Source organism: Podarcis gaigeae (genome assembly GCF_964106915.1).
Source record: "Podarcis gaigeae genome assembly, chromosome: 1".
Classification (NCBI taxonomy): Eukaryota; Metazoa; Chordata; class Lepidosauria; order Squamata; family Lacertidae; genus Podarcis; species Podarcis gaigeae.
In genome coordinates, this window is record NC_139678.1 from 79,140,287 (window position 1) to 79,155,088 (window position 14,802).

General features: G+C 40.1%; 1 protein-coding gene across 1 annotated transcript in view; it reads right to left on the reverse strand.

Annotated features, from left to right (window-relative positions):
- The window catches only part of PTDSS2 (phosphatidylserine synthase 2), a 38,297-nt gene extending 23,909 nt beyond the window's left edge, over positions 1-14,388 (reverse strand). Inside the window, exons 1-3 of the mRNA XM_083757126.1 lie at positions 13,891-14,388; positions 6,842-6,943; positions 232-314 (exon numbers count right to left, since the gene is read on the reverse strand). Coding sequence (XP_083613252.1) covers positions 232-314; positions 6,842-6,943; positions 13,891-14,150 — 445 coding nt within the window. The 5' untranslated portion in view covers positions 14,151-14,388. The remainder of the gene's footprint in view (positions 1-231; positions 315-6,841; positions 6,944-13,890) is intronic.
- Between the last annotated feature and the right edge of the window lie 414 nt (positions 14,389-14,802).

Consider the following 14,802-nt stretch of genomic DNA (forward strand, 5'->3'; position numbering starts at 1 on the left):
AGATTCAATTAAGTACGGTAAAATATGTCATCTGTTAAGTGACTAATGAGCAGTCAGATGAGGACTTCTGAAAACTATGCTAGATTCTGATAATGAAATCACGTACTACCTAGGGGATATAGGCTATGAAACAGGTTACTACTTTCAACATTTACATATAACCATTAGGAGCCATTTTACCAAGTGCATCATTATCAAGAGAAGTTTTATGATACGAGCAATTTTGATTACCTGGATGAGGTCTTGAAAATGGCCCATCTTTTGCTTGAGTGACTCCAAAACACAAGAAAACTAAAATGCTGGCAACAATACCTCTGGAAAAAAAACACTTTCAATTTACATCTGTTCATGAATGGTTTTTGTTAAATATGTCTTTTGAAAGTCCATAGAACATCTAAAATCAGAAAAACTATTTGAAGGCAGTCTAGTCTTGAAGACTGAAAGACCATGAAGTTCATACTCTGTGATAAATAGGTTGTTTTAGATACATTTTAGTAGTCAAAAGCATGCAACAGGGAAGAAAACTGATTTTGCCTGGCTCAATATTAACTCTTCTTAACTACTAAAAGCTGTTCGCAAATCCTTTTGAGAAAAACCAAAAGATACAACACTGATTCTCTTAAAATTGAAAGGCAGGTCGGTTCTTAAAAATCTTATTCAGATCAGTCAAGCAGTTGGCACAATTCAATTTCCACAGCTTCTGCTTTTGGTGTGGCCATATCAAGAAGGGAATGATTCAGAGTTTGAAATTCGCAGGGCACTAGGCGCATTTTGTACCTGGCTATTGGCCTCTTACAATCAAGTGAAGATTCCTGGGCACCTGGTGTCTGATGTCTCCACCATCAGAAGGTGCATGTCTGGGGATCTTTAGATCTTTCCTGTTTCTGCACACTAACAACACATCTACCTCCAATATTTTATCTGCACAATCAGAACAAATTTCAGGAACCAGAAAGTTGTATTGAAAAATACAACTTTTGAGCTGTCTGGCTCCAAAATGCCAACTAGACATTTAATTTTGGCAACTGTAACCCTGGTTTAAGGAGCCATTTGGTGCCTAGCTTATTTATCTGAGTTTCTAACACTGAAATTATTTCCCATGGACACTAATGAGGTCTTGCTGAGAATCAAGACCTTATGAGGTCATTGCTACCTGCTTTGGTAGCAACTGAATTCCTTCCTAGCAGGGACCCCCTGAGAAGTCTACCAGGCAGCTTTTTCCCTACTCAATGTGCCAAAGCTGCTAAAGGCAGCAAGGGGATGGAAGTCCCAAGCTAACTGCGTGTCTGGGTATGGATCCACCAGTCTGTAGCTGAGTTATAATTAACTTGCCTGGTCATCTGCAACATGGGAAGTCCCCTTTATACAATCTGGCATGCTTCCATTTGTCATTCATGCCATAAACAGTTACTTGGCTCATAAATGTTATGGGGAAGCACAGGTAATATTCAGCCTCCGTAATGTGTAGCTAAAAGGGGAATGAGGCACAGTCATAGATCAACAGGTCTGGCTAATTACATACTAGTTTTCCATAGGCATATGTGATCTCCTTGGCACTTTAAAACTGTCTGGAAAAGGCTGTAACATATTCTATTTCTGCAAACGTGAATTAATCCTTAAAGAAAGTCAACCTAGTATTTAAGTATTTCCAGTACACAAGCCACAATTACAGAGCGATATTCAATGTTAGTAATACTCAGAGTAGATCAATTGGAATAAATGATACAAACTCAAGCCTGTGATTTCAACAGGTCTACTTTGAGTCTGACTTAGTTGGCTATCACCTTATTTAGTGTGGCTGTAAGTTCCCACAAAAGTTTTAATAACTAAAATAGATAGAAATATTTTCACATCAATCAAGTTACTGAACCATAGTACTGAAACCTAGTTATAAAGATGAACTGTTTAAACTACTAAACTATTGGAAGCCACACCATGTCTTCAGATTCAGTCAGGTTTGTGACCTCTATAACAAAGTATACTGCCCTACACCAATGCTAAAAAACAACATCTGGGTCAAGTTATCATGAGTTAAGACAACATGGAACCAATTTATAGACCCTGTTTAAGTTTCACTTTATTTAATACATGAAGGCAATCTAGATTAAACATGTTGCTTTAATTCATGCATCTTGCTATAAATCATCACTGTTTTATCTTACCATAATTTGAAATTATGTTGCTTCTTGAGTAAAAAGATAATTGCTAATCTGAAGTTTGAGGCACACATATCAGAGGTAGAATGTTCAGGCTATGTACAGTTTTAGAGTTTTATAACTCTATAAAGGGAGTCCAATTCACATAGATTATTTATGAAACTCTACATCATCATGGAAAATCTAAAGAACTAAATGAATGGTTTACGCCTTCATTTGGTTTTACGTTACATAAAACCAAAGCAGCAAGATCAATTCAAATTGCAGGAACCTAAATTATCTGTGTGCAGACCAAAAAGCAAGTCAGCAGCCTTGAGTGGCAAACCACAAATACTGCAACAAAATCTGCACTCAAATCTGTAACTATAGATATATACCCAGAGTATAATGCTAGCCAAGGTGCACCAGGTTAACAAGCAAGTTTAAGTGCAGCCTCCATTTGAACTCTTAATCCCTTATGAGTAATTAGGCATGCTTTCTTGTTAACTTATAGAGGAAAAAAGACCAAAACAGGGTAGAAATACATCTTCTAATTGCTGCCTGATAGTACTTTATCACATGTAATTACACTGATCACCACCTTACATCAAATACACAGTGCACTGGAACCTGCTCACATATTAAGGATATGCTCAGTAGTTTTATTATTTTAAATATTACTTCTATATCACCTTTCATGAAACACTCAATCAATTAAGAATATACAATGGGTGGAATTCAATATAGCACAAAGGAGAAAGTGCAAGCATTTTAGCTTGCCCAACAGAACTGATGAAACAATTTCTCTTCCCACTCCCGTTCTGGGGGTTCTCCCAACCCTCCAGAAAAGATTTGGGGGAGGTGCAAGAGAGAGCCCCATTCTTCTTGTGGGAATCTTCGTGCTGGCATTCACTAACGGAACTGGGTAGCTGAATTCAGCCCATTAAAAATAATTAAGACAATACAACAGCAGCTACAGAGCCAGTACAAATTACAGTAAGATGGTATTAATGGGAAGTGAAGGCTGGGGAGAAAACTTTTATCAGGCACCAAAACAAAGCACCATTGGTGCCTACTTATCACACAAGGCAATGCTGTTTTATAGGCTTGGTAACAATGAAAAAGACCACCACCCTAGTTCCTGCAAGATGGATCTCAGCAGGTTGTAGCACAAACATAAGGGCCTCATTCAAATATTTTACTGACTGGGTAGTCTGTCAACATAACTTGGGCCCAAGTTGTTTAGGGCTTTGTAGGTCAGCACCACAGAACTGGCTGCCAGTGCAATTATTTTATAAGTGGTGCCATATGTTTGTTACGCTATGCTTGAAGCAGTAGCTCAACCTAGTCAATGCAGCATTAAGGGGGATGTTGCAGAGACATCTAAAATGTGATTAGGAAATAAACTGCATAACTGTATCCACCTACACAGACGAATCATTGGCTAAATACTGGTTATCACTTCTGCCCAGTCAATGACAACATTATGAGATCCCTCAGCTTTTTTTTTATTCAGGTCATAGTATGAAGTTTGTGTCCCTGCACTCCCTTCCCTTCGTGGTGAGAAGAGGTTTCTGAATGTGAAATCTAGGAAATATGTCATCTATTATTTTTAGATCTTTTACATCCATCAAATCATGTTGCTTTCTTTTATCTGCAGTCAATTGTTTTTGACTTAACAATAACCTCAGGTTTTTTAACAATGTGAGAACATAAGAAGAGTCTAAGAGTCTTTGGTTCAAACCAAAGACACATCCTGTTCTCATAGTGGCCAATGAGATGCCCAGGTGAAATCTACATGCGAGACCTGAGTATAAACAGCACTTTCCCCCATTTGCAATTACCACCAACTGGCATTCATAGGCATACTGCTTCCAAGACTGGAGATAACACATAGACATCATTGCTAGCAGCATTTGATAGTATTACCCTCCATGAAATCTAAGCTCTTCAATGAATCCCTAGGACAAAGCTCCTCATTAGATACCACTAAGAATAGGATGCCCTTCCAAAAGAGGATTGAAAGGTGTGCTACTCTAGACTTTAGAGTGTAGTCAGAACGATATACTGAGAGGCCTTAAGATTTGAAACTCTTCCATTTACAGCATTATCAATGCACCTACAACCTAAACCTGTGAGTCCCTCAACAGCTCTACTCACATCTGGAATGAAGAACTGTAGCTCTGTTGAAGAGCATATGGTTTGCATACATACATTCCCAGCTTCCGTTTCTGGCATTTTAAGTTACAGGATGGAAAAAAAAACCCTTGTCTCTCCAGCATTTAGATTTATTAGGCTGAGCTGGCTATTAGTCCAACTTTGTGTAAGGATTGGTATCTGCTAGTTTACTTATGGGTCTCACCAGTGCTTTTGTTTAGGGGTACTCTCATTTTCCTACTCATATTGAAATACTGCCCCTCAATGAGGCCAAACTTAGATTCACAAAATGTTTAAGGGTATGCATACCCCTGCGTAACCCCAGAAAAAAAGCACTGGGTCTCATTCAGTTTTAGGTATGCATGGCATAACTATCATTTATTATAGAAATGGAAACTAGGATCAACTGGAATAATTCATTAATATCACCAGCACGGTGGCTTTACAAAGTGCAAGATGACAAAGTACAAAATACAGTATGAAAATCTGAGGTCATCTTTAAATAAATTCACCAAGTTAACCAAGAACAATTGTATTCCAAGTTCTAGAATACACAGATGACACATTACCAAAATTTTCCACAGACACCACTCACTCCAATTTTCCACACCAATTTTCCACTTACAAATATTACTGAAGGCATGTCAGAATAGGATCACATTCTTTCAAGAGCACTGATGTTTGATAAAAAGAACCACAAAAGCCTACAATAAAAATTGCTGCTATGATAAAGGCAACTGAAAAACAACTCCGACAGGGTAGTTAAAGACCAGCCTCTCTTTTATAAGCATATATAGCCAAGTTCACACACACAATAAAGTAAAACCTTGGTTGTCGAACGTAATCTGTTCCGGAAGACCATTCGACTTCCAAAACGTTTGACAACGAAGGTGCAGTTTCCGACTGGTTGCAAGAGCTTCTTGCATTCAAGCGGAAGCCACGTTGGACATTCAGGTTCCGGAAAATGTTCGAAAACTGGTTTTCTACATTCAGGAGCCGAAACGTATAGTAACGGGGGCATTCAGGAACCAAGGTTTGACTGTATTTTGCAGTTATATTTCTGCAACTTAAATGGTATATGGGAAAACCTATTATAATGTGCATCTATCAGCTATGCAACATCAGTTGATACTACACTTGTCAAACACGCAAGAACCTGCAGCCAACGTTCTACAGGTATACAGCCTGACTTAATGCAAGTTCTGAACTAAAAAAAACCACCATTTGAAATATCTTCTGGCCCTAGGTAACATTTACCTAAGAGAGCCAGTCAGTTTACATACATCATGGGGTGACAAATAAGAGAGGACATGACCTTTGCTGCTTCTTTTGTGGTGCGCCTTTAATTAACAAGAGTTTTCAAGACATTACAGTAACTATGACACAAATGAAGGTATTAAACCACAACAGTTTAAAGCTGGTTTAATATCCTGCACTGCTCTGAAGCTGATGACCATAATTTCCTCTTTTGTCCAGACTGTACCGCGATTTCCACTGGACTTTCATATGCATTCTTCTCCGAGTCTTTGTTTCACCATTATACAATTCACTCTGGCCATACTGCATTAACTTGACTATAGCCCTATAATCTTACCATAACACAGGTGAGCCTTTGTGCTGAAAGTGGGTGGGAGAAAGTAGTATTTGGCATTGCAGGGAGGGAAATGAGAGGTGGCAGCAACATAGGTGGCCACTAGCCTTGTCACCTATTATTTCTATTCTCCCACAACACCGTAATTTCCAACTACTCCACAAGTAGCACGCACATGTTTCAATATATTCAGACACGTTCAGTAGCTTTATACAAAAATTCAGTAAGTGGTTCTAATATGAACCAGTTATATAAAAACTGTAACACAGGAACTATAGTTCCCACAATATTTTTTTTGAAAATTGTGGTAGAATTAAACTTCATACTTCTTCCATCGTTCTATCTGCACTGCAGCCTGCTAGATGGAACAACCCCTCCCTTCCTCCCCCTGCACACTGTTCTGGGGAGCCTCCTGACACACACCTGCACAGGGGCAGAAAGCCCCAATATGCAAGGGCTTCTGCGGATTATGTGAATCCTGGCTAGGTGAATCCTGCCCAGTATTATTTAACAAATTTTACGTACAACTTACTCTACAGAAAACATCAATCTGTTTTATTTTCAGCAGATAGGAATATTTTAATAATGCTTCTCTATGGGAGAAGCCTTTTGGTTTATCCTTTTTATTTACTTTACTTTGGGGCAGTCTTTTAAATCTCATGATAGAAGTCGAGGAATTCAGTCAATAAACAAAAGGCTTTTTCCTTATACAACTACAAAAGTTAAAGCTTTGATATAACTGTAGAATCACCTCATAAAGAAAACATATTTACATATTTGGGGATGTTATTTTTACAAATGACAGGGGAGTCATTGCTATGGCTACAATGGACTGATAAATTTATCAAAAATCCAAAATAAATTAAAAGTAAATTAAAGAAAAATGGGTACTCTAGCTAGTTACTAAAAAAACCTGGCAATAAAAGCTGACTGCAACACTTATGTGACAGCTAGTTACCTCTTTGTGTTGTAGGCTGTATCCTGTGGGGTTTCTTCAAGCAGTGTCACATATCCCAGGGTGCAGGTCAGGATGAACAGGACTGTTAAGGTGTGTGCTTGCCTATTGTACAGGGGGTGGGGAGAGAGAAAGAGAGAAAGTCAACAACAAATAAATTTTTCAGGACTATTTACTGTTGCTCAGTATCTTCAGCAGGTTAAAATGTATTTATTTTATTTCATTTATTAAAGATTTACCCTTCCTCCAATCTAAAGTTTAGGGCAGCTAAATTTACCGTGCTTATTTATAGTACTGTATTCCAAAAACAGTTCACTTAAAAATACACTAAATATAAAAATAAAAGTTGAACAAAATAATTGAGTCAGAGAAAAACAAACAAACCCTATACTAACAGTTTCCTCAAACAACCCAAAGCATTGCAGACTCTTTGGAAGGTCATAAAGAAAGATCTAGTCCTAACTTCCACAGACAGATCGTCCACAGCCTGCAAGTGTAATAAACCAAGCAGCACAGATGGTAACATCAAGCCTTGAGGAACACTTTCTACCAATTTCTAAGGGGTGAATTAGTTTCCAAATGGCAAAATTCTGAGCACAGTCAGACAGACACTGCTGCAGCAACAGCCCATACGCCCGAACATGGTGATCAAACTGACCTAAAAGAATGGCAAAGGTTGCAGTAAAAGTTACTCTGACAGCATTAGTACAAAAGCTGTCAATCTTTAGCTAAGTAGGGGATCATAACACTGCATTGGAAGCTTTCCCGTAAATAAAACTTAGCTTCTGAAAATACAGTTGCCTTCTCACAACTATATTGAAGCTTAGTATATAAATAATATGAGCACTGTAACCAACAGAACTACACTATGCATTATGAGTGTGCAGGAACTCAATTTTTCAACTCAGAAGACTGGAAGTTGAGGCACAATTTTAAGGAATTTCAGTTACACAACACATGAAAGATTATCAGAAAGGTTTGTTTCTCCACACTAACCAACACAAACATGTCTGCAACTTTTCCATGTACCAGCTTTCAGTAAACTGAAAACTCCTATTTATAAAGATCCACATTCTCAGTTTCAAATATAAAAGACTTTGCGTATTATTCTAAGAGAATAAGCATGCAGTGTTACACAATTCACATGATGGGACTTCCCTTTCTTCTCCTGCTCACTATAACCCTCTGCATCCTCCCCAATCTGTTCTAGAGGATGCTCAAACTCTTCAGAGCAGATTGGAAGGCATACAGGCATTATAGAGTGTATGGGGAATTCATTCCACAAAGAGTGATGGATGATCATCACTCAATAGTTTTCTTCATCTCTCATGGGCCACTTCACGAAACAGAGAGTCCAATATTCAAGCATCATTTAACAAAGGAACAGAAAAGGCAAACAATTTATCATCAATAGCAATAGTATATACTTCGTTGAGATGGCAGCAATAAGGAATGGAAGAGGACATTCATGACCTAGCTTCTATGCAGAGATTACCTCCAGTTCAGTAAGCTATGGTTTAATTTTGTACAACTAGATTAGTTTTCTTTTGTGGATCCTACATAAGGAAATGTGGTCCCAAAGTTATGTTCCATTCCATTTTCTGCAAGTCACAGAATGACAGCTGCTTTATAAACTCTTAAGTATGAAACAAAGGACAGGCAGAATCACCCTCAATGACTTAGGTATTTTCAGCATTGGGGCATTCTTCTCCCAGAAATCAATGAAGACCCAGCAACTTTGGGATGAAAACAAATAAAAGGTAAATCATCTGCTCTTTTGGCAGCATTCATGTGCTCTTTTGGCAGCATTTATCTTTAAAAACCTCTAATCCATTCCAATAATCTATATTAGAGTACAGCATAAAATTAAACTCAATGAGAGGGCAGATTTTAGTCAACACAAAAGAATCAATTTAAAGGAATCAGCAACAGGACAGCCACCTATGTCTAGATAAACAAAGACAGCCATTTCCCAGCACTTTCCAGAAGTCCTTATGAAAAACAAAGTCATTTGACAATGGTTCATTATTCTGTAAAAACAGCAAAGCTGAAAGAACTTGAGGGTTGCTCCACAGGTTCTGGCGCAACTCTCAACAGTACACAGATAACCTCCCAACTTCTCCTTCTCAACCTCTATGTACTTCTGAAGTCGCTCACTTGGGGCCAAACTAGAAGTTATGTCAGAAGAACTGAATTACAATAATGCAAAGCCCCTACAAAATGGGGTGGCTGCACTGATGGGCTGACAGCACAGGCAGGAGAAGAATCCCCTGCTATGGTCTCTCTCCAAGCCTGCTTTAAGGGGGGAGGGGAGAGAACCTTCCATCAGTGGTGCTCCATGACTGAAGCAAGCCTCACTAAGAGAAATAACTTAAAAGACTTTATTTTAGGCGGTTGGCACAGAAGGTTATTTACCTCCCTCCCCCCTTCATAATCTTCCACTGCAATTTCACTACAGATTTCAGTACAATCCAGCCTAAATTGTGTTGCTGCCACATCTGCTTTGCCCCTCAGTTGAGATGTTAAATGCTGAATGACTATATTAAGGACCATATTAAATATTTATCTTAAGCAGAAGGACAGTTACAAACCTGACATAAAAAACAGCAAACATTTCAATCTCCCATGAACATACTGCTAGTCTGTAAGTCTCAGTTCTTCAGTAAAAGAATTTCAAAGGAAAAATTCTAGCATGAACATGCTGAACTACAATGAATCAGTAAGTGATTTTAAGATTCAACTGAGACCAAATATTTTTTCTTCCGCTATAGGTGTGCTATGTTATGACGTTTGTGCTACAGCTGTGAATGGTCACAGTGCTTCTTTGTATACATTTCAACTTTGTATAGAAATGTCACACTGTTTACAAATGCACATGCACTCTCTGTACATGGATTGCACAGTTGCACTGCATCTACTGGCTACACTCTGCTTCCACCCACAATGCCTACACATTACGAAAAATGTCAGGAAGAAAAACCATGCATGTGGCACTTTACATAAATATGGCTGCCCTTTCCAAGCATTTAACTGGATGCATTATTTTAGGGATTGAAGTCTAAGTGTATAGCATTCATATGGTGGCCAAATGTGTGTGCGAACAGTCCTCATACGCCTCTTACACGAGCAGTAGAGAAGCTCTGACCTATGGGGCCCAATTAGGCCTTAAAGGCCTTTCCACTTAGCCCATGAGACCATTTTGACAGAGCCATGCTCACCTGTCCTACACCTGACATCATATATGATATTGGCTGTGGGGCAGGGCAAAGGGGGAATTGCAGGCACCCCCCCATACAGTTCTCTCTAAGAACCACTCATCAGCTGATTGATTACCAGTGCTTGCAGGAAGTCAACCAACTGATGTCACAATGACATTGGGCAACCCAATTTTGCCCAATGCAGTATGTGATTTTTAAGTTCTGACAATAAGCTAATTGTTGGGGCTTTAAAGTGCAATACAAGGCTCTCTGGAAGTACTAACAATCAGCAGGCTATCAATGATTGCAGAGCTGTGTGCAGCTCTTTGAAACTCTAAAAATTGGACAATGGTCAGGACCTTCAAAGCCATGTACCACACAGGGCGAAAAACATCACCATCATCACAGGGATGTCAAGAGATTGATAGGTGGGTGGTCCCTATCAAACTTAGTTGCAGAGGTCAGACTCTATGATCCAGACCACTGGCCAGATCCAATCCCCTTTTCCTCTTTTACATTTAATGAGCATTCAGCCTCATTTACATGTTTGCTTTTAAATTGAGGGTAACACTTCATGTATCTGATGAAACTGACTCTTGTCCATGAAAGCATACACCATACTAAATCTGTTTATCTTTAAACTGCCAATAGATTCTCTTCTTTTTGTTGTAGCAAACTCTCAGAGCATGAAAAATTACTTAGGACTACAATTGTAATACTACTGGCTGGGAGTAACTCCTAAAGAAATGCAGTGGGGTTTTTTAACTGTTTATTTGTCTTTTTCAGATAGTATACAGAACATCGAATGACTGAATGGGGTTTATTTTTGAGTGGACATGTATAGTAGCGATGGGGAACAATTTTCTGGCCAAGGGCTGCATTTCCTTTCGGGCAACCTTTTGTGGGCCACAGGGCAGCGCTAAGCATCAGAAACAAAAGTGGGAACAGCATGAAATGTAAAAATTTACCTTTATACAATAGATTAGAACACATATTTCTCTAGTCTCCATTCAGAAAACAAAAGGTAAAATATTACTTCAAAAACACATCTCAGTCAGAAAAAAACACTCAAGGACACTACAAAGCCAACAAGGGGCATGCCTGGAAGAGTTCCAAGAGTAACAGAGCTGTGTTTAGCCTTTTAGACTGAGGTTTTCCACCCCTGATGCACTATTGTCCTTCCAAAAAAATCAGAAAGTATGTGTACATGCTGCACCTTAAATTATGATCAATGTAAAATTACATTCCTCAGTTATTCACTATTAGAATGAACTAAACTGAATCTCTAAAAGAATGTGTTTGGTGATCAAGGTAACATAAAATACTATGAAAGATCAACATTCTGTCAGTTCTTAGATTCCTTTTTCAAAAGTTAGAGCATATTCAAGTATCAAATGTAAGAGTATTTAAGAACTCATTAAATACTGCACTTCTCTTCATAGCTTAAACAGACACATATAATCAAAATAGCAGTTAAACAAACAATGGTCAAATCATTGAAGATGATCTAAAAGATCTGACTATATTATAGAACACTTATCACCCAGAATAATGAAACATCATCAACAGTGTTGGAAAAATAGTTCAGCAATAAAATGTACAATCTTTAAACTAGTATTAAAGAAGCAATCAAGTTACAATTTTACCCATTCTCCATTGAAAGGGCAGGACTGTGCCAGTATGTCTGCAAGATCCAGTTATTTGGTCACTAATTCAGCCAATACACAGCAACCTCCCAGAATGTTCTCTGTGGTCCTTCCTGAACTCTGATAAAAGACTGTTTTTCCTAAACCTGAGATATTGCAGGCTCTAAGTCAGTACCTACAATGTTGCCGGAATGAAATAACCACTACAGCCTCACTAGATATACTCTATGTTTGCAGAACTCTCACTGAATATCAGCAGATCTTTCAAGATCAACATACTCCAAATTTTATTACTGCCAAGATCAGAGGAGTCAGACTCAGGGGCAACCTCAAGCCAAACCAGGTCGGAGTCACTTCAAATCAGGCTCTTCTATCTTTACTAAGCCTCTTGCAGAACCAGAAAAACTATGCCCTCTGTTGTCTTTGAAGAAGATAAATTGATGTCTAAAGCTAATCATTGTATTCCCTTTTCCATAATTGATGTATGTGGCACAAGAAGAAGAAAGGGTTTTGAAGCTGGAAACCATGTTACTTAACATACTGTGGATGATAAAACGCTTGAGAATTTTTTTTAAAGCTTGCATGAAATTTTGTCTCTCCCAGTGAAACTAAGGACACTGAGTTGATGCTTAATTAAATTACCAGATTTCCAACTAACATCATGCTGTTTGCTAGAAAATAATTTGCCCTCTCAAGAATTGCACGAAAAGAAAAAGTTATACCCATTGTGGAGGAAGAAAAGAACCATCATTCTGGGTATTACATTACAAGCCTAAACACTGTAATAGAAAGAGAAAGAGAAGTGGCACCTCAAAGATATAAAGCAAGTGGAATAAATAAAAACACAAAGTGGAAAAATATACAAGAATTAGTGATGCCACAATTACGATATCTTTGTGGTTAGGTATTGTACTATATCTTTTATTCTTGTGTAGGCTTTTCATGGCAAAAGAATTTTTATTATTTTTTGCTTTGAAGATGGTTTTGATACAGTCTTTTTTCATACTGTCTCAACAATAATAAAGTATGGCTTTGCTTTTAGGTGTGCATCAGGACAAGCAAAGTTTTAACCAGTTCTGTTTGAGAATATAATAAACTAAACAAGGTAGTCATGATAAGTCTAAAGGAGAAAAATAACATCACACAAGTGCACACCTACTTCATCAGATATGGATGTGTTGAGGTCTGTCAATCCTTTTTTTTTTTACTATAGATGAAAAATTACTTACTAGTATGTAAATATTAGTAAATATTCTGCCTCCATCTCTTCACGAGACTGCTCAACTACAAAAGTCACACTATATTTCACTACTTGTGTCTACAAAACCTTATGTTTTTGTAGTACAAATGCTGGAATGATATCTGGAAAACTATCACAAACCAATAAGCAAGGGCACTTAGAGAAGTGCTCTTTTCTACAAACCGCCCAGGCAAGTATTCTCTTGAGATAAGGAGATGAAAGTGTGGTTTTGCCTTTCAACTACCACAAGTAGGCTGTTGCCTAGGAAAGTTATCCCACAAGTGTGCAATTGAAGCAAGATCAAATGTATTTACTCAGAAATTAAGTCTAACTGAATTAAACAGGATATATTTCCAAGTATGCATGGGAAAGCAGTCTGAGTTTCCTCTTGGTGCTGTAAATTACAGATATTTCTCAGAGATTTTGCTATATCAAATACTCATCAAGCCAGGAGAGGTGGGAAAAGCCAGCAATATAAAGCGTATTTACTCAGCAGTAAGTCGTACAGAGCTACGTGATATTTACTCAACAACTGTGTTGAGGGATGTAACACTAATCACTTCCCCGACTGACCGCAAAAGCTGAGGAGAGAAACCAAAGGAGGGCCAATTCCTAAGAGAAGGAACAGCAGAAGTGACTTGAGAAAAGAAGCAGGCTCAGCAGGGCTCCTGGGAAGGAGACACCCAGAAAGAGAAGTCCAGCCTGATTCCAACGAGATGCACACCTATCTTTATATCCTCGGTTCCAGCGTCCTCAAGTTCACCGCGCTCAGTCCCTTCTCCTTGTTGGTCCCTAGCCTTTTAAACCGACAGCCTGCCTACCTGCATCTTTAGTTGTGCACAGACAAGTCTATTTACTGTGGGCAACCCGTGTCCATGGACTGCACCGTTTCCCTCCGCGTGTCAGGGGGAAAGGGCCTCGGGGAAGAGAGGCGACGAGGGGGAAGGACACGGGCTCCAGCCCCCTTACCAGAAGAACGTGTTGGTCCCGTCATCGTACACCTCGGACTCCGTGCTGCGCCGGCTCCCGTGCGTCGTGGTGGAAGCAGTGGTGGTCGTGGGGGCAGCGGCGGCGGCTCCCGGCGTCGCGCCCCTACAGCGTCCCGGCGAAACCTCTGCCACGGGGGGAGAAGCCCCGTTGGGCTCCGACGGCGGCGGCGGCAGCTCCTCTTCCTCCAGAGCTGCCTTTCCGGAGCCCCCTCCGTGACCTCTCCGCTCGCTGCGCCTCATGACGGGGACGGCTGGCTGCAGGAAGGCGGCGGGGAGAGAGCGGCGACTCAAGCGACGCCCCGCACGCACCAGGCGGGCCCCTCCGCGCGCCCCATCTGAGAGGAAGAGGCGAGCCCAAAGAGCAACAGCGCGCTCCGCAGCTCACAGGCGGCGCTTCAGCACCGCTTGCTCGTGACCCCACGTAGGCCGGGGTCGAGGGGCGGGGCCGCGCTCGCGGAAGGCGTGATTCGCTGCCGAGGCGGCGCGCGTGCGCAGTCAGGGGCGGCGGCATGAACTCCACAAGCCAGGAGGGGGCGGGAGGAGACAAAGTGGGGCGTGGTTTTTTGTGCGTGTGTTTTGCTCGTGGGCGAAGAGCGGTCTGTTAGGCTCTTCTAGTCCCACCCCTACAGCTTTTAGATAAGCGTGCATGCGCAGCTTCAAAGTTGCAGCCGTGGGCTTGCATGCTTTGAAGCAAGTTCCACAGCTGACCGTGAGAGCTACAGAGAGAGAGAGAGCCCCGTGGTATCCTAAAGGCGAAGACGTTTTATTATGGCGGGCTAGAATCTTTAAATCCAGTTCTGTGGATTTTGCTGCGAAGGACTCCCCGCTGGTAAATGGGAGTTTTGTCCTTGGAAAATAAACTGATCCTAAAACTTGTTGGTACGGAAGGAAG